The sequence below is a fragment of the Haemaphysalis longicornis genome, unplaced genomic scaffold (genome assembly GCF_048455015.1).
Source record: "Haemaphysalis longicornis isolate Haplotype H1 unplaced genomic scaffold, Haemaphysalis longicornis Haplotype H1 scaffold_8, whole genome shotgun sequence".
Classification (NCBI taxonomy): Eukaryota; Metazoa; Arthropoda; class Arachnida; order Ixodida; family Ixodidae; genus Haemaphysalis; species Haemaphysalis longicornis.
The window spans coordinates 2,763,382-2,790,814 of NW_027526445.1; the positions used below are offsets into that span (position 1 = coordinate 2,763,382).

The 27,433-nt window shown below is 47.0% G+C and overlaps 1 protein-coding gene across 1 annotated transcript; it reads left to right on the forward strand.

Annotated features, from left to right (window-relative positions):
* LOC144149727 (phospholipid-transporting ATPase ABCA3-like) lies at positions 1-27,433 on the forward strand. Its single transcript, XM_077681380.1, has 7 exons — positions 1-36; positions 1,790-1,951; positions 5,324-5,482; positions 13,452-13,633; positions 15,960-16,133; positions 21,140-21,362; positions 27,025-27,433. Exons 1-7 carry the CDS (start codon positions 1-3, stop codon positions 27,268-27,270), a joined length of 1,182 nt encoding a protein of 393 aa, XP_077537506.1. The 3' UTR covers positions 27,271-27,433.

Sequence of the window (27,433 nt, forward strand, 5' to 3'; positions counted from 1 at the left end):
ATGATGGCACGGACAAGGCGCCAGGAGCTGAGCCCTGTAACGTCGCAGTCTTGAATCGAGTCGGAATGACTGGAACAAGAACTGCGATGTTGCATTCGTCGCGCTAACACGGGTTAACTAACTAACGATGTCAGGCTTACGAGGCAAAGAGGCCTAAAAACAACAAAAAAGAAACAAAAACGAAACAGTCGGGATCGAAAAAAGCTCATGGTCGTGGCAATGGGTCTGAAAAGAAGTTCTATTTCCGGTTCCGTTTACAGGGTGCCGCGGAAATTTTAGTTCCGATTGCTGAAAGTTGTTTTACGTTATCTGAATACAAAACCAACAAATTTAAAGGCTAGTGTTGGTTTAAGCGGTAATTCCGTTTAAACGATTACCGTTTATCGAGATTCTACTGTAATTACAAAAAAGCCCTATCAGGCCGCATCGGCTAGACTTGTGCACAATAAAAGCGAAGGCGGTAGTGGTCCGGTTATGTCAGATTTAAGATGTTATAACGTGAGGAACGTGCACACACGTGTGGGAAGCGGCTGTTTTGCGATCAAGCGTAGTCTGGATTCTCAGTTATTCGAGATACAGGTGAGAAGTCTATTCTAGCGAGCGGACTACAGACGCAAATTCGTTGCCGGAAGCAATTCACCGAAAAATCAGACATCCACCGATGGATATTCAAGTATGCGCGTGAACATCTCAGTGCTTGAACGTGGGCTAGTTGATTGGAGGAATGAAACATGGTAAAACAGTGCGGCTAGAGACAGAAGCAAAGAGATAGCGCTAGTCCTGTGTATTTCTTGCTTTGCGTCCAGTCTCTAGTCGCGCTGTTTTAACATGTATCGGTGAACATATCGTACCCCTCCCTCACGAACGTGAGGTTCGGCAAGATGTGAACGCATCACTCCGGAAGACGAAGTCGGGAACGCGGCGTTTGTTGCATGTCCTTCGCACACCGCGCCAAAGGTGTTCCGCACTCGAAACGTCGCAGTGGTCACCTTTTCTCGCTTTGGCGCCGTCGCTCCGTTTGTTTCCCACCAGTCGCGGCATGTCATCGCAGTCTTTCCTTATCCTTTATCTTTGTCGCCCGCGTTGGCTGCAGGCTGGATTCTACAACGCCTTACCTACCTCATTTGTTCAACAGGCCAAGCAGCTCACCGTTTGTGGCCTGTAACGCGACGTCAATAACAAACTATGATAGAAAAGATAGATGTTATCGTTTATCTATTTTTCACCGACAGGAAACGTTCCTGTTTGGTGAGACAAAATGCATGGTTGTCTTAACTAAAACAGTTTCATAGCATGGCCGACACTTCATTTATGCATTTTAATACGAAAATGTTTCATTCGCGGATACACAAAGAATTCATTGACGTCATATCCACCACCGTACTGACGCCAGTTCAATGAAGCAAGACGCCTGTAAAGGGTGCACCCCTGCCCACACGGTCTTCTTACGGGGGAGGAATGGTTAGCACTAAAGAGTACCTTGTACCTTTTCGGGTTTTATATTTTAACACAAAAGAGTTTTATGCCGGTATAGACCAAGATTTCACTGTCGTCATATCCGTCACGGAAATGACGCCAGTACAGCTTTGCAGAAGCGACCCGGCAGCAGGACGTCACTCGCCAAGCACACCCACAAGACAACCACCTACCCGCAAATCATGCTCAGCTGCAGATTTCGCGGCTCATTTAGCTTTCGTGTTTTACCGATTCCTATGACTATGACAGAGAAATCAACCACAGTTTTTGTATATTTACTGTTACAAAATGCGTGTCTGTTCATTTCGAGCAGCAGTCTCGGACCAAGGGTGAAGACACCGGCGTCCTTCTTGAGAAGCAGCTGGTGTCGAGTCTATTGGCCGGTGGCTCGCCCGGAAAACCGGTGGCACCCTTCGTGGTTGTGCAGCGGCTCTTCAAGGCCTACGGATACATGGTTAACAACCTCGCTCTGAAGGTGGGTTTGTGCCCCGGGGAACTGTGAAACCGGAAGTGAAGTTTAGAGCAGCATCCTGTGCACAGCTGTGACGCTGGAAGAAAACTTCGGAAGAAAGCGGCAGCGCAACAGACGCAGTGGGACGGGAAGACCGACCCTTTACGCTTACTGGCAGCCAAAGGATTTTAATGGTAACCCAAACAAGAAAAAATTGGCTCCAATCCGCGCTGTAAAGGTGGCTCGAAAGCAAAGCTTTAAACAATATCCACAACAACAATTGCCCATGCGAAGAAACTTGGAATTCCACACGTGGTTCTACAAAGAGCGAAACCAGAAATTCTGCCAGCCGTTACCTGGAATTCGCGGGGGCGGCGTCCTGAACGCAGTATCAGCGTCGGCCGCGGCCAGGCTACAGCGGCGGACGCCGTCGCTGAAGCCCGGCTGTGAATCGGGAGAAAGAAAACGGAGAGGAGCGTCTTACGAGGGGTGAGACAGCGGAATCTAGCCATTGTGATGCGTGAGCTCTGGGCTACACCACCGCGCGACACAAGCGCAGACACCGAAACAATTCGGCATGTGAGCGTAGTGATTTCCATTTATACCGATTTAAAGTAGTTAGTTTAGTAAACTGAGAATTGCAAGAAAGCTGAGGGGACATTTATAATCGCTATTTATCAGAACCATTTGCTGCTTTCGCCTTTTGTAACACCTCTGCAAACACAACTGAATTAGTATTCAGCAATTTAGAAAGCGGAGTCCCATTTGTGGCAAGCAGTGCGGAAAAGGTAGCATTTTTCCTGCGGCTAGATGTCTGTAAGAGGTATCTACATTTTGTTTTCCCCCATTGCAAACCAAACGTTAAGGTATCTTAGCCGTACGACCACTAAATTCCGTCGGGTCGGGGTAACTCGGGAGGTGCTGTCGAACAAGTAATAGAGCCGTGCGAAGAAAGCGCGCAATGGACGCAAAGCTGAGCCATAACAGGCCCGAAACAACCGTCGCTAAAGCAGACGACAAAGCCGTCCGCTAACGCGTCCGCCGATGAGAACAGGCACGTTCGCGCGGGTAATGCTGGGTGACCATTCGAAGCGCCATCTACACTCGGCTCCGTGAGTGAAAACCCCTCCCTCCATCCCCGGCTTCGTTATCCCGCCCGCCAGGAAAGATGCGTTGGTTGGTAGAGCTCGAAAGGTCTACTTTAAAAAGGGGGGAGGAGGGAGGAGTGGAAGGGACACCGTCAAAATACATTTCCAAAGAGGTGCAGCATGGGTAATAAAGCACATGTGCCGTTTGGACAGGTAAAGAATCTTTTTGGCGAAGTGAGAAACTTGGATCCCTAACAATATTCACCGCTTGGCTTTAGAAGTGTCTCGAATCGTAAAACAGATTCTTTATCTGAACAAATGACACGTTTGCCCCATTCTCCTGGCTGGGCCTTTCTGGAAATAAATTTTAATGATTTTTCGTGTCCCTCCTTTTTCCTTGTTGTATGAGGTTCGACCAACCTGCATAAAGCTGGTGACCCAGCTTAGTAAAACCGTTTGGCTGCTGGGAAGCGCGAGTGTTTGTCTACTTTTCATTTCGTTCCGTCTGTTCCGCTGTCGCTTTTTGCCGAGGTGATTTACCAACCTGCTCAAGGTTCAACTCTTCTGAAAAAAAACTACACCGAAGTTACAATACGCAAACACCAGAAATGGATGCTCGAGCTTAGCAGGAGACACGTTATCTAAGCAGATAGCATAGGATGGGAGCATACACAGCAGTTCACCACGGAGTTTGTGCGTGAGGAGAATTCGAAGGCCTCTCAAGCCCGGCTTAGGAGCGCTGTTCGTTTTTGGGTTTTATATTGTAACACGAAAGTGTTTTATGCCGGGATACACCAAGATTTTACAGACGTCATATACGTCACGGAAATGACGCCAGTACACCTGTGCCGAAGCGACCCGCAAGCAGGATGTTGCTTGCCAAGCACACCCACAAGACGGTCGCCGACCCGCAAATCATGCTGAGATGCAGATTTCGCTGCACATTTCACTTTCTTGTTTTACTGATTCCAATGACAGAGAAATCACTCATTTATTTGTACCCGAAGGCACTGTGAAAACTACCGAAATCGGCTGCAGGGAACATGATTTAGGGATTTGGGGGGCAGCAGGAGGTTCTTCATGCAGATCTTTGATCGTGTTCCAGCGGAGGGCATTTGGGTGATGTTGCGGCTCGCTGGTGTTTCCCGGGTGGAACATAAAGCATGTTTTCGTGTCTTCTGCATGTAGTCACGTACACGTAAAGCCCTGCAGCATACTTCGTTTTACAAGCTTGTGGTCTCTGGGATAGCGAGACCACTATACTCGGTGACAACTTAAGAACGGCACCGGAAGTTGCCGCTGTGCCTGATCAGCGTAGCCGGATGTTTCTCCGCGCGGCGCAAGTAAGGCGTAACTGGGAATATTTTGAACATGGCGTGAGCCGTTCCCGTGATTTAGTGGTCTTAATATGCTTATAAACGACTCCAGTGACCACAAACAATCTGCGTGAGACAAGGCAGACGATATCACGCATTCATAGCAAACCCCTTTCAAAACGCGCGCACTGACTTCATGGGTCCGGCGCTTTGGCGGAGTGATACACTACATGAGGTGGTGCCGTTCTTGAGTTGTAACCATGGAGGAAACAATACTCAGGAGAGGCCCCTAGCACCCCAATGCATTGCGAAAAGTGTGGAGGAAGTCACGTGAATTTTCTTGAGCCCATGGACAATGTTGCTTACTTGTTTACATCTGCGGCGGCCAAATTTGGGCGAATAGAACGGACAAATTTTTGAGGCGCTTGGTATGTAGCTGCCTCGCTACGCTTGCAAACCATCGCAGTCGCTACGACAAACGTTTTTAGATTAGGCTGGTTTGAAAACTCTGCAGTCTTAGGCGTCTGCGTTCGCCATCTCGCCAGCCTGTTGCTATGACGACGACAAACGCTACTTTGCCAGGCTTAAGAGCTGAAAAATCGTCCTTCTATCTCAAAAACGAAGGCCGTTTTTCGATTGAAACTTTGGGTGAGGGATAGAATGGGCAAATTGAAGGCGAAATCAACAGCTTAGAAGATGACATCGCACCGAGGAATTAGCGACGACGCTGTTTTCACTTCGAAGCGGGAGGGCAGGGCGACGCCATGTTAGTCAAATCAAACCGGAGACAGCAAAGGATGTTGGGATAGAGTGCTGGGCTCCGTGGGCTCAAGTCATGGCGGGACTCGGCTTCACAAATGTGACGTCAGGGCCTCTCCTAACCTTTTCTTTCCTCCATGGTTGTAACCGAGTATAGTTTCATTTTTTTTTGACAAAATGTCACCAGTAATCATCAGTCGGAGTTATACCTGGAGTCATTTTTTATAACCCAGGGCCTCAGCTTCACGGTGGGCAAAGGCGAGTGCTTCGGTCTGCTGGGTGTGAATGGCGCGGGCAAAACGACGACGTTCCGCATTCTGACAGGGGAGCTGCTGCCACACAGCGGCAATGCCTACATTACCAACGTCTCTTTGCTCCAGGCGACCAGTAAGGTAAAGACCCTCTCACTTTTACCGAAGGAGGGCTGACAAATTAAACGTCTTCCGTGAGTAAAATATCGGCCGCTTCCGTGTAACGGCACAGACTCATTGTTGTGTAGACGTAGTGATTAAGCGCGATCGTCACTTGTTGCTACAAGTACCGAAGGGCAAACAAGCGTATTCATCGGGTATCAGGATCCCCTGATGAAGATTGGGTTGGTTATGAAGCCGGCATGCATTTGACGGGAAACGACACCAGCATAGGAGAGGGATGTAACCATGCATGCCCACACAAATGTACAGAGTGGTGCGGCGAACACTTCAAAATTTCTTCCTGAGTGAATTGCCACTCTGTCCGAACTCAAACCTCATAGGAAGGTCGCATTTTGTGGACTATTTTGTTTGACACCGGGAACAACGACGCTACTTACGTACGTATTCTGAAAATAAATTAAAACGATTTTCACCTATGTAAAAATGGCGACCGATTTGGAGGTTTGAGCCAGCGCAGGTTGATCTTGAAAGGACGGCGCCACCTGGGGTATTCAGAGCGAAACGCACGTTTGGGATTCACGGTAGGGAGCTGACAAATGGTGCATCAGACGATCAGAAAATGCCCCTACGGAGGCAAATGAGCTAGCAGACGAACAGAAAACCCGCTTTCACATTTCCTGACCGTCTGCTACACCATTTGGCTCCTTCCTACTGTGAATCCCAAACGTGCCTTTCGCTCTGAATACCCAAGGTGGCGCCGTCGTTGCAAGACCAACTTGCGCTGGCTCGCACGTCCAACTCGGGCGCCATTTTCCCGTAGGTGAAAATGGCGCCCGTAGGTGAAATTTAGGTGAAATTTCCCGTAGGTGAAATTTAGAGTTTTTTTTTATTTTCAAGATAAGCACATAAGTACCGTCAATGTTCCCGGTGTCGAACCAAATAGACCACAAAACGCGACCTTCGTGTGAAGTACGAACGCGGACAGAGCGGCGGTTCGCCCAGGAAAAAGTTCTAGCGTTAAAATTATCGTCGTAGCAGCCTGTATACTAGAGGGAAAGCTGTCACTGCAATCGCGTGCCTTCGTGGTCGCTCGCACTGCAGCTATAGAACCGTAATTTCCTACTTGACTTGGGTTGCCACAGTTTGTTATAGCGCCTGACGCATAAATCAATAAAAAAGGCGTAACATTTTTTCCTTGTTCGTCTTGCATGAAGCTTCCAAGAATATCTCACAAATAAATCGGCCGTTTTACGCGTCTATTATTAAGGGGAGACGTGGGTCTTGAAATGAACTTTTATATGTATTGGTCTATGATAACGAAAATCACTGTGCATACGTGTTTTGTTTCCTCATTTCGAATATGTAATTAGTTTTTATGAGGCATAAGTGTTTTTTGAGTTACAAAGAAAATACTGGAGCCTAATTAAGTAATTTATTACGGGCCGTTAAGGGGCTTTTTATTCAACATTTTTAAAAATAAATGGTATGGATGTGTAGCTTAAGACCTGCCATGCATGCTGAAGCTATTTATATTCCTTTAGAGATAGTTTATTGGATAGAATTAGTCTTATTATGCCAAGTACAGTTTTCTGAAAACTTAACGAGCTCTAATTATTACTTACAACATTTATTTGAGGCACATTGAGCCAATTAAAATTGCTTCAGCATGCAGTTCATTTCATCCTGAATTCAACGGTGTAACCTTTATAGAAATCCTTCGAAAAAAAAAAACAATCTGAAAACCTCATTACTTACAACATTTATTTGACGCACATTAACAATTTTCACCTATATAAAAATGGCGACCATTTATTCAAAAAAAGGCTAGGCACATATTCAAAAAAAGGGAAGCTGAGAAAATCGCAGTGAAGTTTTACTACAAGTGACAGTTTTATCTATTGAGCATATGAAAAAAAAGAAACAATTTAGAGTGTAGCTCGCTTTTCGCTCAACACGAGCATATACCAAGTTTGCTGAAATCAGTTGATGGGAAAATTATGAAATCCTCTGTATACAGATGGCACTTGGCAGAAAAACTGAACAAAAAGGTCGCGGGTTTGATTCCCGGCCGCGGCGGCCGCTTTTCTGATGGAGGCGAAAAGCAAAAACGCCCGTGTGTACGAGATTTCGGCGCACGTTAAAGATCCCCAGGCGGTCAAAATTAATCCGGAGCCCTCCACTACGGCGCGCCTCATCGCCTGCGTTGCGTCGGCGCGTTAAACCCTACAATCAATCAAAAACTGAACAAAAGCAAAGCCAGAACGTTGCTTCAATTTTTAGGCTGTTGGCAGCGCGCCGTCGCTCTTTGGCGACCAAGGCTGAGGTGCCGATCGTGCACCACAGTTGCAAACGTTCATTCTGTTATGTTACTGCTTCATTTGGAGCAATAAAATCGGATTTACATCGTGTGAAATGAGTTGCAGCGAAGGGGCTGGTGACGCAATGGACCCCACTGTTCTGTAACGTGCATGCGCTTGGCTAGGTGAGATAACCACGTTTTCAGTTTAATATACTCGTATATCACGTCACCAACGCACATTGTGCTCAGTGAGAGCATTTATAGTTCCCAAATCGCTCATCTATATGGTAACCTGCCGACGAGGAAGCGCGCGCCGGAGTGCGGGCCGACCCGCCGCGGCATCGTTGATAACAGAATGAACACACTTCCCTTGCGACGTCGACATGCGGCATCCTCCACTTCATCATTTCTTTTCTTTCTATTTGCTGCTGATCGAAAGATAGACGCACCTTAGTGCACCCGCCCGCGTAATCATATCGCTCACGCTATCGTCTCGGCATCCCGCGGGGGCGCTAAGCCTACCTCCGTCTCGGCGCCGTTCTTGCAGTAAGTCGTCGTCAGACCCGCAGAAAATCATACTCCAGGTGCTTTTAATACTGCTATTCTTACTTTCAGTTATTGATAGACATATTTACTTTATTTTTACGCCATGCGGGGCTTTTGCCGGTCCTGGCATAGACGAATACATGAGCCGTTGCACTGTGATGAGAGAGCCGAGCAGACGACCCGCGGCGCCCAGCCAATGAGGTTGCGCCCTGCGGTCACGTGCAGTCAGTAGCCAATTGGGCGGCGCGTTCCGTCTCTTTTCTACCACAATTTTACTCGGAACCAACGGACGAAACGGAGCGGTTCTGGCGGGGAATTGAAAACGAAAAGACGCGCTTTCGAATGAGACCAAGATGGACGCCGTGGCGCGCGTAGAACCCGAGCGGCGAGTCGTCAAAAAGATGCTATTTTCGCGTCGAATCTTGGCCGATTTTAGCGGTCGTCGGTGCCCTGAATTGATATTATGGCTCAAATACATACTCCCGGGTCTGGATATTTTGCAAATTGGCAGAAAAATAGCTCTAATTTCCGAAAATGGCGATTTCGAAAAATCGATTTCTTGGCCAAATTTCGGGATTCTAGGACCCGCGACTCCCCTTAAATCGCTTTTAAACAATATTTTGATTTCGTAAAATTTAGTTTCAATATTTTTTTGATATTGCGGATTTTTGCAGTCCGACAACTGGTGAGCTTTGTTCATGGGCCGTGCCAAGTAGCGATGACGGCACGCTCGCTGAAGCGCAGTTTGCTTGAGCAATGACACCAAATGTGCCCCTAGTATAGGATATGGCACACACTGCGGATGCAACTTCAGTACGTGCCTGTATAGAGGGTTTCCAAGCGGTGTCGCCAAGGTGCGAAGTCGGCGTTGCTTGGTCTTTCTAAACGAGGGCCCGTGACGGGACGCGTAGGGGAAAGACGTGGAACTGCTGCTCCGCTCAACCTTGCGTGGCATCGATGACAGGTGATCGCGCTTCTCCGCTCCTGATTTGCTGTTCCAAGGTTTCCGGAAGAGTACTCTGGCATCCTTTGTCGACGCAATGCGATGTCGAGCTTTGTTGGGAAAGACAAGCGCTAACCAACAATCGAAACCAAGGTTGTTATAATCTCACGCCTTCTATCTCTGGTCCTACTACCTTGTTTCTTTTTGCGGTACTTTTTGGTCGCTGGCGTCGGAAAATTCCAGTTGCATTTTATTTCCTTTCTGCTACTTCGTTTCCTGTGCGCTCCCTTCCTTCTTCTGCTTTTAAGAGCCGCCGTTCGTTGTTTTCTTTGCTGTACTTACATCTTTCTCGAGCACTAATCTTGCCTTCGGTGTGGCACTACCTCAGCTAACTACATTGCTACAAGCACTTGTCCGAACGGCTTCCTAATCATTCTGTCATACTATTAGGCACATACGGGCCGATACACAGTTTTCAGCCAGAATTAGCATTCGAAATGTATTTTGCAAGAACATCGTTCAGGTTCGTGTACCAGAAGGTGGAATTGGCAAAGCAGGTAACACTGCCTGTGGTTTCACTCTAGAGTTCTCGCCAATGCTCACAAGTTCACTACCATCCTCTGTCCGTCGTGCCTGACAATGTGCCCACTCCGCTGGCATTGCGTGCCGTGAAAGGTGTATCATTCTTCGGTCACGAACTCCCTCTGCGCAGGCTACGATGGTGGCTTCGTCCATGAGCCCCAGGAAGAGGAGGGAGAGTAGTAGTAGTAGGAGGGGGCCATTATCGCGGTCCAGTTTCTGCCGCAGGGGGCATCCTTGGGGTGCCTGTGGTGATGGGGAACGCATGCCCGCACTTTACAGCCCCGACTTCGATCTTAGGTAACCAGGACCACGATGAATCTTCTAAGAAGTGGTCTTAAGTGATGGGACCTGGCATAAGCACACCATGCAAGCGGAATGGGAGTGGGAATAAATGGAAGCGCTGAAAACGATGCCGCATACGCTTGGAGGATTGACAACGAAACTACCCGCTCCAACTATCACACCCGGATTTCCTAGCATGGCACTATCTAAACCAGACATACAGCAGAGCTGCCGCGAAGCCGAAGCGAGAGGGAACGGCAACATTCTGCGGCGCCATGTCCCATCACTTCTCCAGCTTGTCGGAAACACCTACCGGCCGACATATTATGAACAGACTAGGCATCCAAGTCCCAATAATAAGTGACGCGCGAGTAACCATTTCTCCCAAAATTCATGGCGTGCTACGTTTGCGCCCACTCCCGTCCAATATGCATCCAGTGCACAATCAGAAGTGAAGAGAACAGCGTGCACATTAATTGGCTAAAAAGTACCCAATAAGGCCAAATACGCCGTATGTAGACGCTGCTAGTTACAGACTTCACGAAGCATATGCAGTGACGGCCATATAAGATCCCATGGCACCCACCATCAATTCCCTCACCATACGTACGCGCCACGCGGCATCGGTGTAAGAGGCGGCCATTGCGCTGGCTATATCACATCGGCCGACCCCGGCAATTATAGTTTCTGATTCGAAAACGGACAGCGAAAAACTTTGCCAAGGGGACTATTTCTGCCCTGGCGCTCAAGCATTTCCTTCAAAATCCTCCAGCCTCCCAGGTGGAGCTGATCTGGACTCCTCCCAACACAGGGCTGGGGGACAATGAAGCGGTCAACACAGCAGGTCGAGAGCTTACCATCCGAGCAGGAGCTAGTCTTGTCCCCCTCCATGGAGCCTAGTCGGCTCGCGACAGCCTATTGAGCTTCCACGATATCACTGCGCATTGCCGCCTTACCCGACGTCGATGCCCGCCTGTTCACCCGGAACTGACTAACGCAGAGGAGCGACAAAGGCGTCTTTTGCAGAGTAATACACTACCATGTCGCGCCAGGCTGAATTTATATTATCCCACTGTGCACCCCTCACCCAATTGCCCTGCATATGATGCACAATTGCCCCAAAGACCCATTTCCCATAATCCCCACTGGCGAGCACTGGGAGGAGGTGCTGGGCAGCTCAGACCTGCAGGTTTAGAAGAATGTAATGGAACGAGCGCCGAGGTCTCCGGCAAGCTGTAGCTATCGGTCACCACACCTCCGTAACCCAGTCTCTACAAAAGAAAGATTTCTTTTTCGCGTTTTACGCCGATGATCTTGCGATCTGGACGAATACGGGATCAGCTGGAGAACAGCAGGACAGTCTTCAACAAACCATAAACTGCGTGACGGAGTACTGGGAAAGACAAGACCTTGCGTGCGGCCCTACCAAGTCAGCTTTGTGGTCTTCCGGGCACGAACACGAGGTAGTCCATCCAACCCAACGTCCTACCCAACCGTCAGCACCGCATCCATCCCAGAACCCCAAGTCCCATCACATCCCATTTTGGGAGTACCATTTCAAGCAGACGGCTCAGGTAGCGACTTGCTACCACAACTAAACACCATGGTCATGCAGTTGATGCACTTGATCCGACGGATCTGCACCCAGCAGAGCGATCTTAAAGAACAGGAAACCTGCTGCATTGTTCAAGCACTGCTGACAAGCCACATACACTATGGCACCCCATGCATCCAACTACGCCCCAAGGAACACTTTAAAATAGATGCCCTAACTCGAAAATCGTATAAGCTGGCCCTAGGACTTCCAGCTTTTACGCCTACTGACAACCTTCTCAAGCTTGAACTCCATAACACCTTGAGCGAAATTCTGGAAGCGCAACGAGCAAGCTAACTAAATAGACTAGCTCGAACTCCAACGGTCCGCGTGGTTCTAGACAAACTGGGCTACCCGATTCCTGCACCATCTAACGCACCAACCCGGGTCCCATCAAACATGCGAACCAACATAAAAGTAGCCCCCATTCCAAGACACATGCACCCGGAATACAACAAAGGGGCAAGATAGGCAAGAACAAGGTACTTAATCAATAAATTCACCGACAACCCGCATGTCTATTTTACAGACGCCGCAAGAAATCCCGAACACCAGGCCCACGTTGCAGTGGTCGTGGGTTCCAAAGAGACATCAGTCTCAGCTGCAACAGTCCGAACAACCGACACCGATGTCGCAGAAGAGACAGCCATCACCCTAGCGGCCACGTCCAGCAAAAAGCAAATTATTGGAGTCATCACTGACTCGCAAGAGGCGTGCCGGCATAACCTATCAGGAAGAATATCTCGGCATGCGTTCACACTTCTGAAACACGCCAAAGCCATATCGACCATCCACATTGTTTGGACGCGTGGTCATGCATCCCTCGCAGGGATGGAGGTGGCTCACGCCGCTGCTTGCGACATTTTACACCGTGCATTCCCAAGGGAGCCCGGCGACACACCTCCAATCACCTCGGCCAGCCACTGGGTTCCAAAAACATACTCGGACATCTTATACCAGTATCGCCGGGAACGCCTCCTTCACCCTTCCTCTCACCCATCACTCAATACACAAGACTGTCAAATCTGGCGCCGAATCCAAACACAGGCTTACTACAGCACAGCAATTTTACATCCCATTTCACTAACTGTTTTTCCCTACAACTGCACAACATGCAATTCACCAAACATCACCTATTACCTCGTATGGGAGTGCGTCAAACATAACCCAATTCCATCACCTACATTGGAGCAGTGGAAATATAGGCGGACCGGCTTCCAGCTCGAGCATCAGAAGTACCTGATCTCCCGGGCGAGGACTGCTGGGAGGCCTGAAGGCGGCCGTGACTGAGGCCATCACCCACTCGTCTTTCCCGCCCCCCCTTTCCCTTATAAAAATAAAATTTATTCCTCCTCCTTCTCGCTCTCTCTCTCTCTCTTGTCTTTGAAGCACGAAGCTCTCTAGCGCGAGGCGTAAACGGGTTTCCGGTGTGTTTTTAGTGCGCGTAGCGCTCCAGCACGAGGCGTAAGAGAGTGTAGCGGTGTTTTTTTAGTAGGCGTTACGTTCTAGTGTGAGGCGTAAACGAGTTTCCCGGTGTTTTAGTACCGTGACTACATGAGACGACGATTGCGAAGACAAAGACAGGAGACGCGCCAGCCGCAGCACCTAAAGGGCTTCGCCCCAAAAACATATAGTTATAAAATTTGTAATTTTTTTTTTCCTACATGCGAATCCTAAGATGCCATGCCACAGTAATGCAAGGACATGTTGAGTTTATACTCTTGTATCGTATTATTCGCAGTTTCGGAGTTTCCTCGGCTACTGCCCCGAGAAAGATGGCCTACTCGACATGATGACCGGCACGGAGACGCTGGTGCTCTTCGGACGCCTCAGAGGCGTCTCTATGACGGCCGAGTACTTGCGCGAGATGCTCGACATCTTCCGCTTGGCAGAGTTCGCTGACAATCTCGTCGGAACGTACAGGTGCGTGTATGCCTGGCTGCAAAATAGCGCCGCCGTTATATTGAAGCATGCCCCCAATTTGGACCTGAATGATCTCGCTACTGCACTGAAATTTCAGCGTGCCAAACGTGACTGTGAACATAAACGTCCGCTAAGCTCAAAAAGCTAGACGAATGTCATGACATGCGAGCATACCTCAGCAAAGTTGGCGTGACTCACTCAAACTCACTAATATTTTTTTTTTCGAATCACCACTCACTCAAACTCAGACTCAATGCTGAGCAGCACATCTGCGCTCACTCAAACTCAAACTCACATTGAGCGCAAAACTCAGAACTCACTCGGACTCAAAACTCACAATGTACTCAGAATTCAAAATGGACTCAGAACTCAATATGTACTCAGAACTCAATATGTACTCAGAACTCAATATGTACTCAGAACTCAAAATGTACTCAAACTCAAAATGGACTCAAACTCAAAATGTACTCTGAACTCAAAATGGACTCAAACTGAAAATGTACTCAGAACTCAAAATGGACTCAAACTCAAAATGTACTCAGAACTCAATATGGATCCAAACTCAAAATGTACTCAACCAGTTTGGATATAATAGAAAAACGGAAGACACGCTCCACATGGTGCTTCGTTGCTAGTGCGAATTCCAATGAACTTTACATGGGGCATCTTGTTGGAAGATGCGTTAAATGGGTCTAGGAGAACTTGTCACAAGTGAAATCGTCGCATCCAACTCGTCGTAGGGGAACTCGTCGAATAGGGCAAGTCCTCATGGGCCATGTCGTGCAAGGAAAGCTTGCAACGTTGGGCAACTGGACCCTTAATTGTTCATTTTTTTCACTGATTAGCTCATGCGTGTTCAATTCCAGAATGAACAGTGCCGAGATTCTGAGAAAAGCCTACTGATGCTTAATCTTGCTTACTCCGTTTCTCATTGCATCAATATTACGTTTCCTTTGTGGCCTTGGAGAGGCACGTCAGCTTAGACAGCGCATTTGCATGGGTTTCTTTCTTTAACACCGAAGTGTTTTTTTCCGGGGTACACAAAGACTTCGCTGATGTCATATCCGTCACGGAAGTGACGCCAGTACAACGGAGCAAGCAGCCTGTAAAAAGGTGCACCCCTGCACAATGGGTCTGCTTGGGTGGAAGCAACCTGTAGTACTAAAGAGTACGTTATACTTAGGGTTGTTAGTTTTCGGGTTTTATATTTTAACACGGAAGTGTTTTATATGGGTATGCACTGATTTCACTGAAATCATATCCGTCACGGAAATGACATCAGTACACGTTTGCAGAAGCGACCCGCCAGCTGGGCGTCGCTCGCCAAGCACACCCACAAGACAGCCGCCGACCCGCAAATCATGACCAGCTGCAGGTTTCTCTCCAAATTCACTTTTGTGTTTTGCCTATTCCCATGACAGATCAATCAACAAGTTTTCACTGTGCCTAAGTTGACCGCGTGAGATCACTGCACTAGATTGAGCCTTGTGATTTTGTGACTTAATTTTAATTTGATTATATACTGGAACGTTTGATTTGTTCACCTGTGGGCTCTAAAGCATATTACTACATTATTTACAGCCTTTATTCTTGGAATATGTTTTTTGGATAATCACGTCATGGCATGACTTTTGGGACTTCGTTAGTTCGTTTTTAGGTTTTTTTATCGTTCCTATTCGTTTTTTTTTTTTTCTGTGACCGGTGAGCTTTGCCAGTTTGATCTATCAACACCAAACTAGGATATTGATGTTTCATTAATTTTTCTTTTACAAAGATGTACATTTGCAGTATTATAACGATTAAATGCCTTCTATTCGTCAATTACGCATTTTTGTGCGGCTACAAGCCAGGCATCCCACAGTACGCGCTGGTGTAGTCGGACAAAAAGGGTCCCGCAATATTAACTGGTGATAGATGAAAATTCAAGCTTATTTTTTAAGCGTGACATAGTCCTATTGTCGCTGAGCAGTTATAAGCGCAGCAGAACTGAGCTCGCATGAAGCGTTCGCCAGCTTCACAGCGCTTCGGTAGCGCGTGTTCCCCGGTTGTACGTATTTTCGAAACCATTACCCTACCACCAAATATAGCAACCTCTCCGAAAGGCCAACGAAAATGCTGGGTGGTCAGCCCAAGAACTGTGCACGCTGAAATAAACACAAATGTACCTCGACTTTTTTTCAACGACTGCGGCGTGCTCTAGTCCCCCGTTTGCAATGGTGACATCGCAATACGCGAAAGGTCAACGCGCCATAACTAATCTTGCAATTTCAACCCTTTGGCAGCGCCGGAAAACTGAAGGAAAGGATTTTTGCTTGCGCATGCCCAGTGCCGGTAACAAGCGCAAGCTATCGCTATGCGTCTCAATGCTGGGCTCACCGGACGTTCTTCTGCTGGACGAGCCGTACGTGGGCGTCGGCGGCCCTGCCCGCAGGCGCATCGTCGACTACATGAGCGCGCTCCAGAAGATCACCAATCTGTCCATCGTGCTGAGTTCGCACAGGTAGGCCTAGAAGAAAGGTTTTAGCGGCGTTGGTTGTAGTTACCGTTAAAGCACTATCAAAGTGTACACATTACCTAGGAGCGGTAAAATCGAGGTGCAGCAACACGCGCTAAAATTCTGCATCTAAAGAACAGTATTTTAGAGCCATTTAATACGTGCATTCTCCTTGCTTGGCACAGTCTGTTTCGGGCTTGTTTCCCTAAGCAATACTTCAACGTTGTGGTGACGCATTTGTTGGCCATTTAACATTTGAGTCCCTTTGCTTTATCTTCGAAACAGCGCCCTAGCAACTGATGCCTTCCACGTTCCCGTAGCGACGGCACAGGACATGTGGTCAGCTATGCGAGAAAGCCGTGCCAGTGGCGATTTGGGCAAGCACGTACGGTCAAACACAAATGAATAAACTGGTCGTCTTCTCTGAGCGTTGCGCTAGAGCGGGAGGCCTTGACTCGTCATCGGCGAGAAGCATTTTACCACCCCGCGGATATCACCAGGCGAGCTGCTTCACTGGAGAGCGTCTGGAATGCTAGGCACGCGAAAAAGACTGGAGGAGAGCTTAAGGATAGGGCATACGTAAGGGCAATACAGCTAAATGAAAATTAACCAAGTAAAACCAAGATTTTACTAGGCTAAACCGAGCTTTCGCGTTGCATATCCAGGGTTAGCTGAAACACGTTGCCGCCATTTCTTTCCACTGAAGTCGCGTAAAACCCCGAGTGGTTGGAACATTGCTGAGGGAGTCGAGACTTAATTTGCGCAAGTAATCAGTGTTTAGAAAAGGGCACTTAAAGGGCAACGAAGATAAAAAAACAAGTTTGGTTTATCAGAGAGGCTGCTTTGTCCCCATTGCAATGATAAGTTTATCAGAAAATTCAAACAAATAATGAAAATACTGAAGAAAACGTATATGAAGCAGTGCTGACACCCCAGCCATTCCCCGGCAACTTATTGTAGCGTAAGCTACACTGAACGAGGTTGAGAAGTTTCGCGTGGACCCTGAAGGGCCTTGCTGGGCAAGTGCGAGGAGCATAGGATTGGATTGGATTTAAATTGGATTGGAGTGGATTTCGACTGGATTGGATAGGAAATCAAATCCAATTGGAGTACGGCTGTGTAGAGAATTGGGTCTGCACATTCACCGGTCTGCGCATTTGAGAGGAGGGACGTCATAGCCGTGGCAGATGCACTTGCGCCTGCGCGTGCCCAGCTGTGCGCCACCATTGCGCAGTACCCAGGTTTGACGCTGCACCGCAGCCGCTTGATAGCCGTTTCGCGTGGCTCCTGGTTTCGGCGCTGCGCATGCGCGAGGAGCAGTGACTAAACCGGACAGGACCGGACCGAACTGGACTGAACTGGACTGGATGGATTGGAGTGGATTGCTACACCTAAGCTCACACTACGTATATCCTGACATAGCCGAGCTAAGCCACTGCTAAATTTTTATTTATGTCACAGAAACTTGTATGTGAGATTGGCAACTGCCGACCGTCAAGAAAAATAACTCGGCGATTATGATGGGGCCTCTAGTCTCATTTCATTGCATCAGTTGAATGCTAACGGGCTGTTAACACACCAAAAACTACGTTCTGCTGGTTGGCTCATATTACGTCACTCATGCTCGTAAAATGTCACTGTAAAGCCAAATATAAAGGTTTTTTAACATTTATATTTTTTTGTTATAAAATATCTTTCGTGGGTGGCATGGCACTAAAAGAATTGCCAATGTCTAACTCTTTCAAAATAAACAAAGTTGTCTTTTGTCTTCATGACCCCTTTAAGTCGGTGGTCGATGCTGTTCACCAAGACTATCCAAAAAGTCATGCCTTGTGGGCCCCAGCGCGAGAGCAGTGCGACAGGCATGGTTAACTGGTCTCGTTCTTGTCTGCGGTGTTCACCAGGAACACATCGTCCAGCATACCGACAATGCACGGCTGCAATGCCTACTCCGCCTGAATGAGGGGACGTGCGAAGACAAAACTTTCAGTGTTCGAGAAGCCAAGAAAGCCTACCCTATATAAAATAGTACTACGTACAGCCGTATGAATAGAGGAGGGCTTCACACAGAAAAAACTAAATACGTACAATTTATTTGTGATATGCGCAACACTTGCGCTCAAAACCCTTCTTGTCGTGGCAATCTGCATGTCCATGAAGCTACTCTTTCTCAAAATAACCTAAAGGGGCCCAAACGGAATCTTGCAACGCCTAGTCTCGATTGCATTTCTCAATTTGTTCCGAATGCTGCTTCGAACGGGCGCTAACGCCGCCTCGGTAATACATAGAATGGCCAATGTATACCTTGCGCTTGGGGATATTCGCCCTGAGATCCTTCCTGAGATACCCATACCAAATCTCCGTGCTCGTACTCCGCGTAAACGTCCACGCGGATTACATAAGCTAGTATTCCCGTATATCCAGAACTCCGGGTTTTCGGAGTTTATCTTTGGTAAAATTCGGAGGCTGTTTTCTGTAGTTTTTCTGAACGAAATTTTCTGTGTTTGTGGAGTATATATCTTGTACATAAGTAATTTTGCGAAATTATTCCGCTCTATTCTACATTTCAAATCAAAAGTGAAATGCAATGTGAAGACGAACACCTGAGACCGCCCACGAACTGCCCGCTTTCTGCGCGCGATGTTCATTTGGGGGCTGAAACTGGGCCAAAGAAAAAAACCAAAGCTGTTTCGCAAAGGGCTATACTGAAAGGTGTTTGAAAAGAGAGACATGTCCATTTGAAAGTTTCCAAGCTTCGCTCGCGAGTAACGTCAAAACAGTGCCTGCAAAAATGCGAAAAAAGCACGTCACACCCTTCGGTAAATGCGTGATAGGCGTTGTCTACGAGGTGCTGTTGACCGTTGGTAAAGTTTCTAATGGCTAAACTGACCGAGATATACATGACCGCTTTCGAGAACATGTCGTTCAGATAAAGAGCGGGACGTTGCCACATTTTTTCTTGCATGTAAAAGATTGTAAAGAGTGAACCACATGGGGGTTGGGGTAAACAGGTGTGCAAGGGCGGGAAGGGAGGGAAGCGATGGGAGTTTAAAACCAGGAGGGAGGGGGCTAACACATTAGTGTAGTGAAGGGTAGGACAAATAAGTAGAATAACCGACGTCCCGATACAAAGGGAGGGACTCTAATCATCATCATCAGCGTGTGGTTTCCGCGGATGCTTCAGCGGCGCGGCGCGTGTTCGCTTGTGAAGATGCTCCATGCGGTTCACGTAAACCGTGCACCTGGCCTGAGAAATGGAAAAATAGTGAAAAAGCAGGCATGTCAGGGCATGTCACCAAAGTTATTTTTTTCCGACCAAGTCAGTGTGGATAACCCAAGTTTAGACAAGTTGACTGGTGTTGAGAGCATAGAGGTTCATAGAACAACAACTAGAGAGAAATCTGGCGCTGGGATCATCCGCCGCGATGGGCGTGATGGGTAGTTCTGGATTCGGATTGGCGCTCAATGGCTTGCGGAAGTCATTATGGATTGAATCGTGCAGCCAGTTTATTTTCCGGTTTTTACGTGCATGAACGTATTCGCCTATGTTGGAAGAAGCGGTCAAAAATACGTTTCTGCTTAAAATAAATGCTGCTCGTACACTGATGCCGCCACAAGTGGAAATGTTTTGTAACTATAGTTGCGATTGGGGTGGGTGATGAATCCATTTCCGGCACCGCGAGCACGAAAACACAAATGGAGGGGCTGTATGGGGTGAAGTTTCCTGTAAGTTGTGGCGCTGCTCATTCGGAAGAACAATGTATATTCGAAGGCGACGACGGTTGCGAACTGCTTGGAGCTGTCATATTTTTCGTGCGAACACCGGCTTCTACGGCGCAGTACCGGCGGCTGATAAGATCGCTGCTTGAAGGGTGTTACTATTTCAGGTTAGGATAACTTCTCCAAAAGTAACCCGTTTGTTTTTTTAGGAGCAGAAAACTTTTCTTAATATTACAAACTACATGCGTCGAAACTTTTACCAACAGTTGTTTGAGAAGTCCGCGTGCCGCTCTAATTGGCTGCAAATGGCAAGCTCACTCCGCAAACCTCGTTGACTCCGCGTTTGATATCTATTTAAACGCGCCGTTTTATTTCGCACAAAATCTGAATTTGGTAACTACCTTTCTTGTTTGTCATGTAATTTGTAAAAAGCGAACTCCGCAATAAGAGTTTTGTTGACAAAAAAAAAAACACAATTTGCGCAGCCTTAGGCCCGTTTCGATCCAACGCAATCCTGTTCCAGATGTACCCATCATTCCCATCGAAGCGTAAGCGCCATTCCGGGGTTCGCGTTGACACTGGCGCCAGTTTCTCCTCTAGTTACAATTGCATGAATCTCTGTGTTTAGGAGAGGACAAAACAGCCTCCTTGTGGGGCAGGGTGGCCATCCGTAGTTATCCCCGAAAAGCATGCATGGCTAGAGGTGGGAAGTGTGTCCCCGCCTTTCAAGACACTGTGGTAACTGCAAGACAGAAGGATCGAAGTGTAGGAAGAATTATACAAGCTTATCATATTAGAAAAAAATGAGGACCAGTGCGTCAGCCTCCATTAAGTGCCGTTAGCTGATACGAAATTTAATTTCCCGTCTGGCCGCGGTGCGCATTATTGTCGTACTTGGACGTGCATTCTGTCAATGAATTAGCTTGTGTTGTAATCGCGGTTGCGAAGAAACGAAGCCATACATGTGGCTCTTTAGAATGTAGTATATATATGTGTATTTGTCTGATAAAATCCAGTGGAAAGTTCGGCGCTGTCTCTTCCTTCGTTCTTCTTTGTCCCGTCTCCTTCGCGCTGCTTGTTCGATATGATGACTATAAACCAATTAGGTCTACTTCCCAATTTCCTGAACTGGTGCCCCACCACACACGCGCACACGCAAGAAAAAATGAACTTAGTGGTGATCGGTGTTCTGCTCCTTCCACATTTTCTCGCGCCGTTGTCTCCCGTTGTGCGTTACCGTTACGTGGCAGAGGCCAACCTCCGCTAACGGCCTACCATCGGCGCCCACGCAGCATGTCCGATGTGGAGTTCCTCTGCAACCGTATCGCCATCATGACCAAGGGCCGACTCACGTGCCTCGGTTCGCTGGCGCATCTCAAGGAGAAGTTTGGCAAGGGCTACACGATCACGGTCAAGATGCTCGCGGACCGTGCTCAGGACACCGCCTACCAGTCGCAGGTCATCAATGGCGTGTACAGGCTGTTCCCCAAGGCTGACATGGCCCATGCCTACGAAGTAAGTCCCAATGAATGACATTGATCCTTGAAGTGCTTGAAGCGTAACCGTCTTTTTGGGGGAATCAGTTTGCCTCTATCGGTAGAATATTAGCATTCTCGCTATTAAGTCTGCGGGGGCCATCTAGGGAGCTTCTTATTAACGTTCACGTCCGATTGCTTCTCTCCGGGATGGATTGCTGGTGCAATGCTTGGCGCAGCGGTTTATGATCGGAACCATTGAACTACGAGGTTACCTATAATGCCGCCACACGAGGGCTCGGGGAGACGCCCTGTTTACGTGGCTGTCAGGTGTAAATGTGCAGGTCCGACTATATCGTCCTCACAATTACGAACGAGTAGCAGACCACGGGTGTAGGAGAGCCTTACGAACCAGAAGGTTAAGAATCGGATATAGTTTGAGGTGTGCATGTAATTTTTCTAGACACATTTCGCTCGGGTTGACTGTCTGAGTACAGTCAGTTCCGATTGGCTCGTACCCGGTGCTCATTTGTCCAGCTAGCGTCATAATTTATCTTCCCTCTAGCACGTCTTATGTGCCTGCCTTTTCAAATTCGTAAGCACGTGTAGGTGGACTGAATGAGGAAGCCAGTCCTTCCGTCTGACGCTATTAGTAAAAAACTCGAGGGCCTTCGAAGTTTCATAACAGGCCGATTTTATTGCCCCTACATAATCTTCTTGGCAATGATCTTGAGTAAACTAGAATAAGCGGAACTTAGCAGGACTGAGCATGCAGAGAGAGAGAGAGAGAGAGAGAGAGAGAGAGAGAGAGAGAGAGAGAGAGAGAGATCTTTATTTCTGCGCAGTATCTGTTATGGAGGTGTGATGACCGACAGCCTCAACTTTCCGGTGACATCGGCTGCTCCTTGCGTTAGGCTCCTGAACCTTCCAGTCACAGTAGCCTGGCGCCGTCTCCCAGCGCAAGTGGCTATTATAGGATATGTGTCTTTGGGGAAGTTCCACATAAGACGGGTGACGGTGTCTAGTGCACCGCATGCAGGGTAATTTTGTGAGGGGTACATTGCGGGATAAATTAAATGCAGCATGCTGCGACATGGCAGTGTATTGTTCTGAACAAGGCCCCACATTCGCTCCACGGCGTTAGTCGGTTCCCGGCGTGAAGTGAGGTATCGTTGCCGGATAACATGCGCAGTGATTTCATTCTGTGTTTTTCAATACTGCGCGCAAGTTTGCGGGGCTAAATTGGTGGCACTTAGCACAGGACCGGGATAATTGGAGATCTCTGGAGAGGTCCTTGCCCTGCAGCGGGCGTAGACAGGCTGATGATGTTGATGATGATGGTGATCATGATGACTGGACTCTTAATGGGCCACTAGAAATGTTTTTAGCAGGGCATTTGTGTGTACTAGTGAAGCCAACAATAAAGGAGACTGGGTTATAGTGCTTCGTAGGGATACACGGGCTCTTTGGGAGATGCTTTTGTTAACGTTCGTTTGAGGGTGCTCAAGGGGTGTTCAGTAATCGTAATGTCAGGCAGCGTCTATTCCCACCCGAGAAATTATCTCCATGCAATCCATTTCTGTTCTGCAGTGAAGCGGAATTGAATGGGTACGCGGCTTACGCACTTAACCAACAATTCCCACTTCAGTCGCAAATTTTGAAACAAAGCTTTATGTGTGGCTGCGGTTCGTCCACTGTCCTTCGGCAAGAGAAAAATGTAATGTGAAAAAGCCAACTTCGCTGTGAAAGCTGAGCAGAAAACGGCTGCAACTCTCGTTTTATTAAAACTTTCCTGAAAGAACTATAGTACTCCAATAAAAAGTGCTGTTGGGCTAGTTGGTACTTAAAGAATGGGGGGACAACATAGCGCAAAAAGGCGAGGATGGCGGCAGACGAGACAGGCGCTGCTAACAACTGAGTTTATTTCGAAAAGTACAAGCGTATATATGACAGGCATGTACCGAAGAAAAAAAAGAATGGAAGGAAAAAATATACACCACGGGCATCTGACACATCGCGAACACCAGAAAAAGTATTGTAGAAAAGCACATTTCTTATCACGGCTAGAAAGTGACGGTACACTCACGCACATGGACCCCTTTCTTTTTATAAAACATGCCTCGGCAACCTCACGTGGAGTCACATCTCCGGTTCTTTCGATTATTTTTGTTTTGTCCAGGTCGGGTTTACAAACGCAATCACAATCTTTCCGATGTTGTGGCATGTTGTGGTTGTCTATGAGATTCATTTGAATTGTGGCAAAGTGTATATCGGCCCAACCGGCCCATGCATGAATGACCGCCTAAGAGAACATGCCCTGTCGATAAAACATGGAACTGTGTCACACTTGCCCCGACATTGCAAATTTTGTGATTGTGTTTGTAAACGCGACCTTGACAAAACAAAAATAATGGGAAGAAGCAGATATGTGGCTGCACGTAGGGTTGCCGAGGCATGTTTTATAAAAAGAAAGGGGCCCATGTGCGTGAGCGTACCGCCACTTTCTATCTATGATAAGGAAAGAGCTTTTCTACAGTCATTTTTTTCTGATGTTAGCGCTGTGTCAGATGCCCGTGTGTATGTTTTTTCCTTCCTTTCTTTTTTTTCTTCGGTGCATGCCTGTCATATATGCTTGTACTTTTAGAAATACACTCAGTTCTTAGTAGCGCCAATTTCGTCTGCTAATGTCCTCGTCTTTTTTGCGCTAAGTCCCCCCGTTCAACTATAGTACTGCAATTTTCCGCTAAAGCGACTACAGTTAAGACCCGCTCTAACAAAGTCACTGGGCCCGAGAAATATTTTTTTAAACTGAACTTTGTCAAATCGGTACTCTCTTTTAGAAGCACTTGACTTCACAAATTCGCTGTCTAAAGGGATGCGCATTCGCGCGGCTACCACGACATCGTAATTGCGGCGGTCGCTGCGCTTGCCTGCCGATAGTTTAGCGATGCACTAACAGTCCGCTATGAAAATAAGAAAAACTGAGGTTTGCCCTAAATTCGTCGCACCCCAGCCAATGCGTGAAACACAGCACTTTTTGCTGTACCATTTGAATGCTGAGCGGAACTTCCGTTCTTGGCTCTCATAACCTCGAACCACGTAAGCAGGGCTTCCTCCAACGCGAATCATACTTTGCCAAGTACCCCCACAGCCAGGACCGTGTAACGTCCTGCACTTCCACAAAAATGCAGATATCACAGAAGTTCCCCCTGTAATCGCTTTAATGGCGTAAATGTGGATAACAGGTCGCCCGAAATTATGAAAAACTAAAAACCAAGAAAATAAAAAAATTGCGAAAAACTGCAAAACATGTAATGCCCTGCATCTCCACAATAATGCAGGTTTGGCGATAGTTCCACCTACAATAGTTATAACAACGTACATAGAGATACTTGCTAGAAAGAAATTTTCAAAAACCAGATAAATGAAAAAAATTATAAAATAATTACGAAAAATGGCGAACTGTGCAACGCCCCCATTTCCACAATAATGCAGATTTTGCAAAAGTTCCAAATGTAATCCTCATAGAAACATAAATGGCGATATTTCTACGCACAAAATTTTGGCAAGTAAGATATAACAAAAAATATTTAAAAAATACGGAATATCTGAAAACGTATACCGCATGGCAAGCTTACAATAATGCACATTTAGCAAAACTTGCAACTGGGATCAGTATAATAGTGTAAATGGAGATAATTGGTCGAAATAAACTGTGAAAAACTAAAAAAAAAGAAAGATAAACAATAATTGCAGTGTCTGATTTGCGCAATAATGCAGATATCGGAAAGTTCCAAATGTGTTCGTTGTAATAAGGTAAATGGTTATAATTTGCAGGACGAAAATTTAGAAACTAAAAAATAACAAATTTGTTTAAAAATTACGAAAAATGTCAAAATAAGTACCGCATCGTATTTCCACAATAATGCAGATTTCACAAACGTTCCACCGGTAATCGTTACAATAGCGTAAATGGTGATAGCTTGTCGAAAGAAATATTGAAAAAATAAAAAAAAAATAAACGTCAAGTAATTGCGGAAAATGGCGAACCGTGTAACGCCCTGCATTTCCACAATAACGATTGTTTCGCGAGAGTTCCAAATGTAATTGGTATAATAACGTGAACGGAGATAATACGTCGGACAAAATTTTGAAAAACTAAAAATAAGAAAAACATTAAAAATTACGGAAGATGGCAACACGTATAATGCATGACATTTCCACAATAATGCAGATTTCGCGAAATTTCACCTGTAATCGTTATAATTGTGTACATGTAGACAATGGGTAGAACTAAATTTTGAAAACTAAAAAAATAAGAGTTAAAATAATTACGAAAAATAGTGAACCGTGTAACGCCCTGCATTTCCACAATAAGAAAGGTTTCGCGATAGTTTCCCCTGTAATCGTTAAACTATTTTAATAGGGGCAATAGTCGGACAGGATTCAAAAACAAAACATACAAATGATAATAAACTCACAATCATGACAGGCTGTATAAGAAGGCTACGCATTATTAGACAATTCTCTGATTTTCTGCAAATTTCTTTTTTTCGACACAATAAATTCGACATGGTTGAAGGCAGCTTTTTCCTTCAATATTGTGCACAGCGTGATGGCCAGTATGCCATGGTCGGTGGACGTACGACTGCATTGTTTATCTCCGAGAGCTCTGTAGAAGCGAAATTAGATACCCCGTTTTTTTGTGTGTAACGCGATGCAATAATCTTCGTGGCAAATGCTGGCGAAACACATTCGATATTGCTCCTTTTTGAAATTGCATATGCTTCCCAAAATGCTTCCTTAAATTGGGAACGGCGCTGAATTTATTTCCTAAGTTCGATTTCAAAAAACCCGCCGCCGTGGCTCAGTGGCTAAGGCGTTGTGCTGCTGAGAACGAGGACGCATGTTCAATTCCCGGCCCCGGCGGCCGCTTTGGTGATGGAGGAGAAAAGCAAAAAATGCCCGTGTGTACGACATTTAGGTGCAGGTTAAAGATCCCCCGGTGGTCAAAAATAATTTGGAGCCCTCCACCAGGGCGCGCATCATCGTCTGCGTTGCTTCGGGGCGTTAAACCTTACAATAAATCAATTAACGAGTAGATTTCATAAAAGCATCGAGCCATATAGGCTCCTACGAGCGAACCCGAATTTGTTCGTTAGATCGCGAAATTCGAATTATCGGTTTCTTTAGATCGAGTTTTGACTGTGTATTATTATTCAGGGATTTATCTACACACAATATTTGGCTGACTGTAAGGCTATAAAGGTTGCAAAATTTCTAGCAGGTGCAAGTTGCCCATGTCCTGACGCAGAATATCACCACGTATCACCACGGAAGTTCACCACGTATCTGATTAACATGGACGTTAGCGCACAATACAGGTCGTTCATTAGGGCCCGTGTACAGATTGTAAACGGTATAGGGAAGTTTACCTGAAGAGGCACCCTGATGAATAGTTGGACGGTGATCTTCGCGTTTCTTTGTAGCAGTTGGGAAACTGATTATGAGGATATAAGTATATGACAGTGGCCCTACTGCTTTAATAAAACTAGCTTTTCTGCAAGTGCGCAATTCCCTGTCGGCTCTTGGCCGCATTTCCCTTCTACTGCATTGCGACGAGCGGCATGAAACTCTTCAGCGGGCTATAAACTGGATCGCACGGGCTTCTGTAAAGACTATCGTGCTTCATCGTTCCGCAGGACGTGTTGGAGTTTCGCGTGACCGGAGAGCGTGTACCCTGGAGCGAGATGTTCACGCGCATGGCGCGCATCAAGAAGTTCTTCAAGCTCGACAACTTCTTCATCACGGACACCTCGCTCGAGCAGATCTTCACGAGCGTCACGCGCAAGGAGGCCAGCGCCGCGGCCGCCGCAGCAGCGGCCGCAGCCGTTGAGGAGCAGCACCAGCTCATGAAGCCCCTCATGGCCTCGACGCTGGGAATATGAGGGCCAGAGGGCAGTTCAGAGGGGAAAGTTGTACCCTTTCTCCTGCTTGTCTCGTACAAAAGAGACAAACATTCGCATACTGACATTTCAGCCTAAACACAGTATGGCAACGACGTATACATTTGTTAATAAAGTGTCAGACGACATCTAAGCTTGTGGCTTA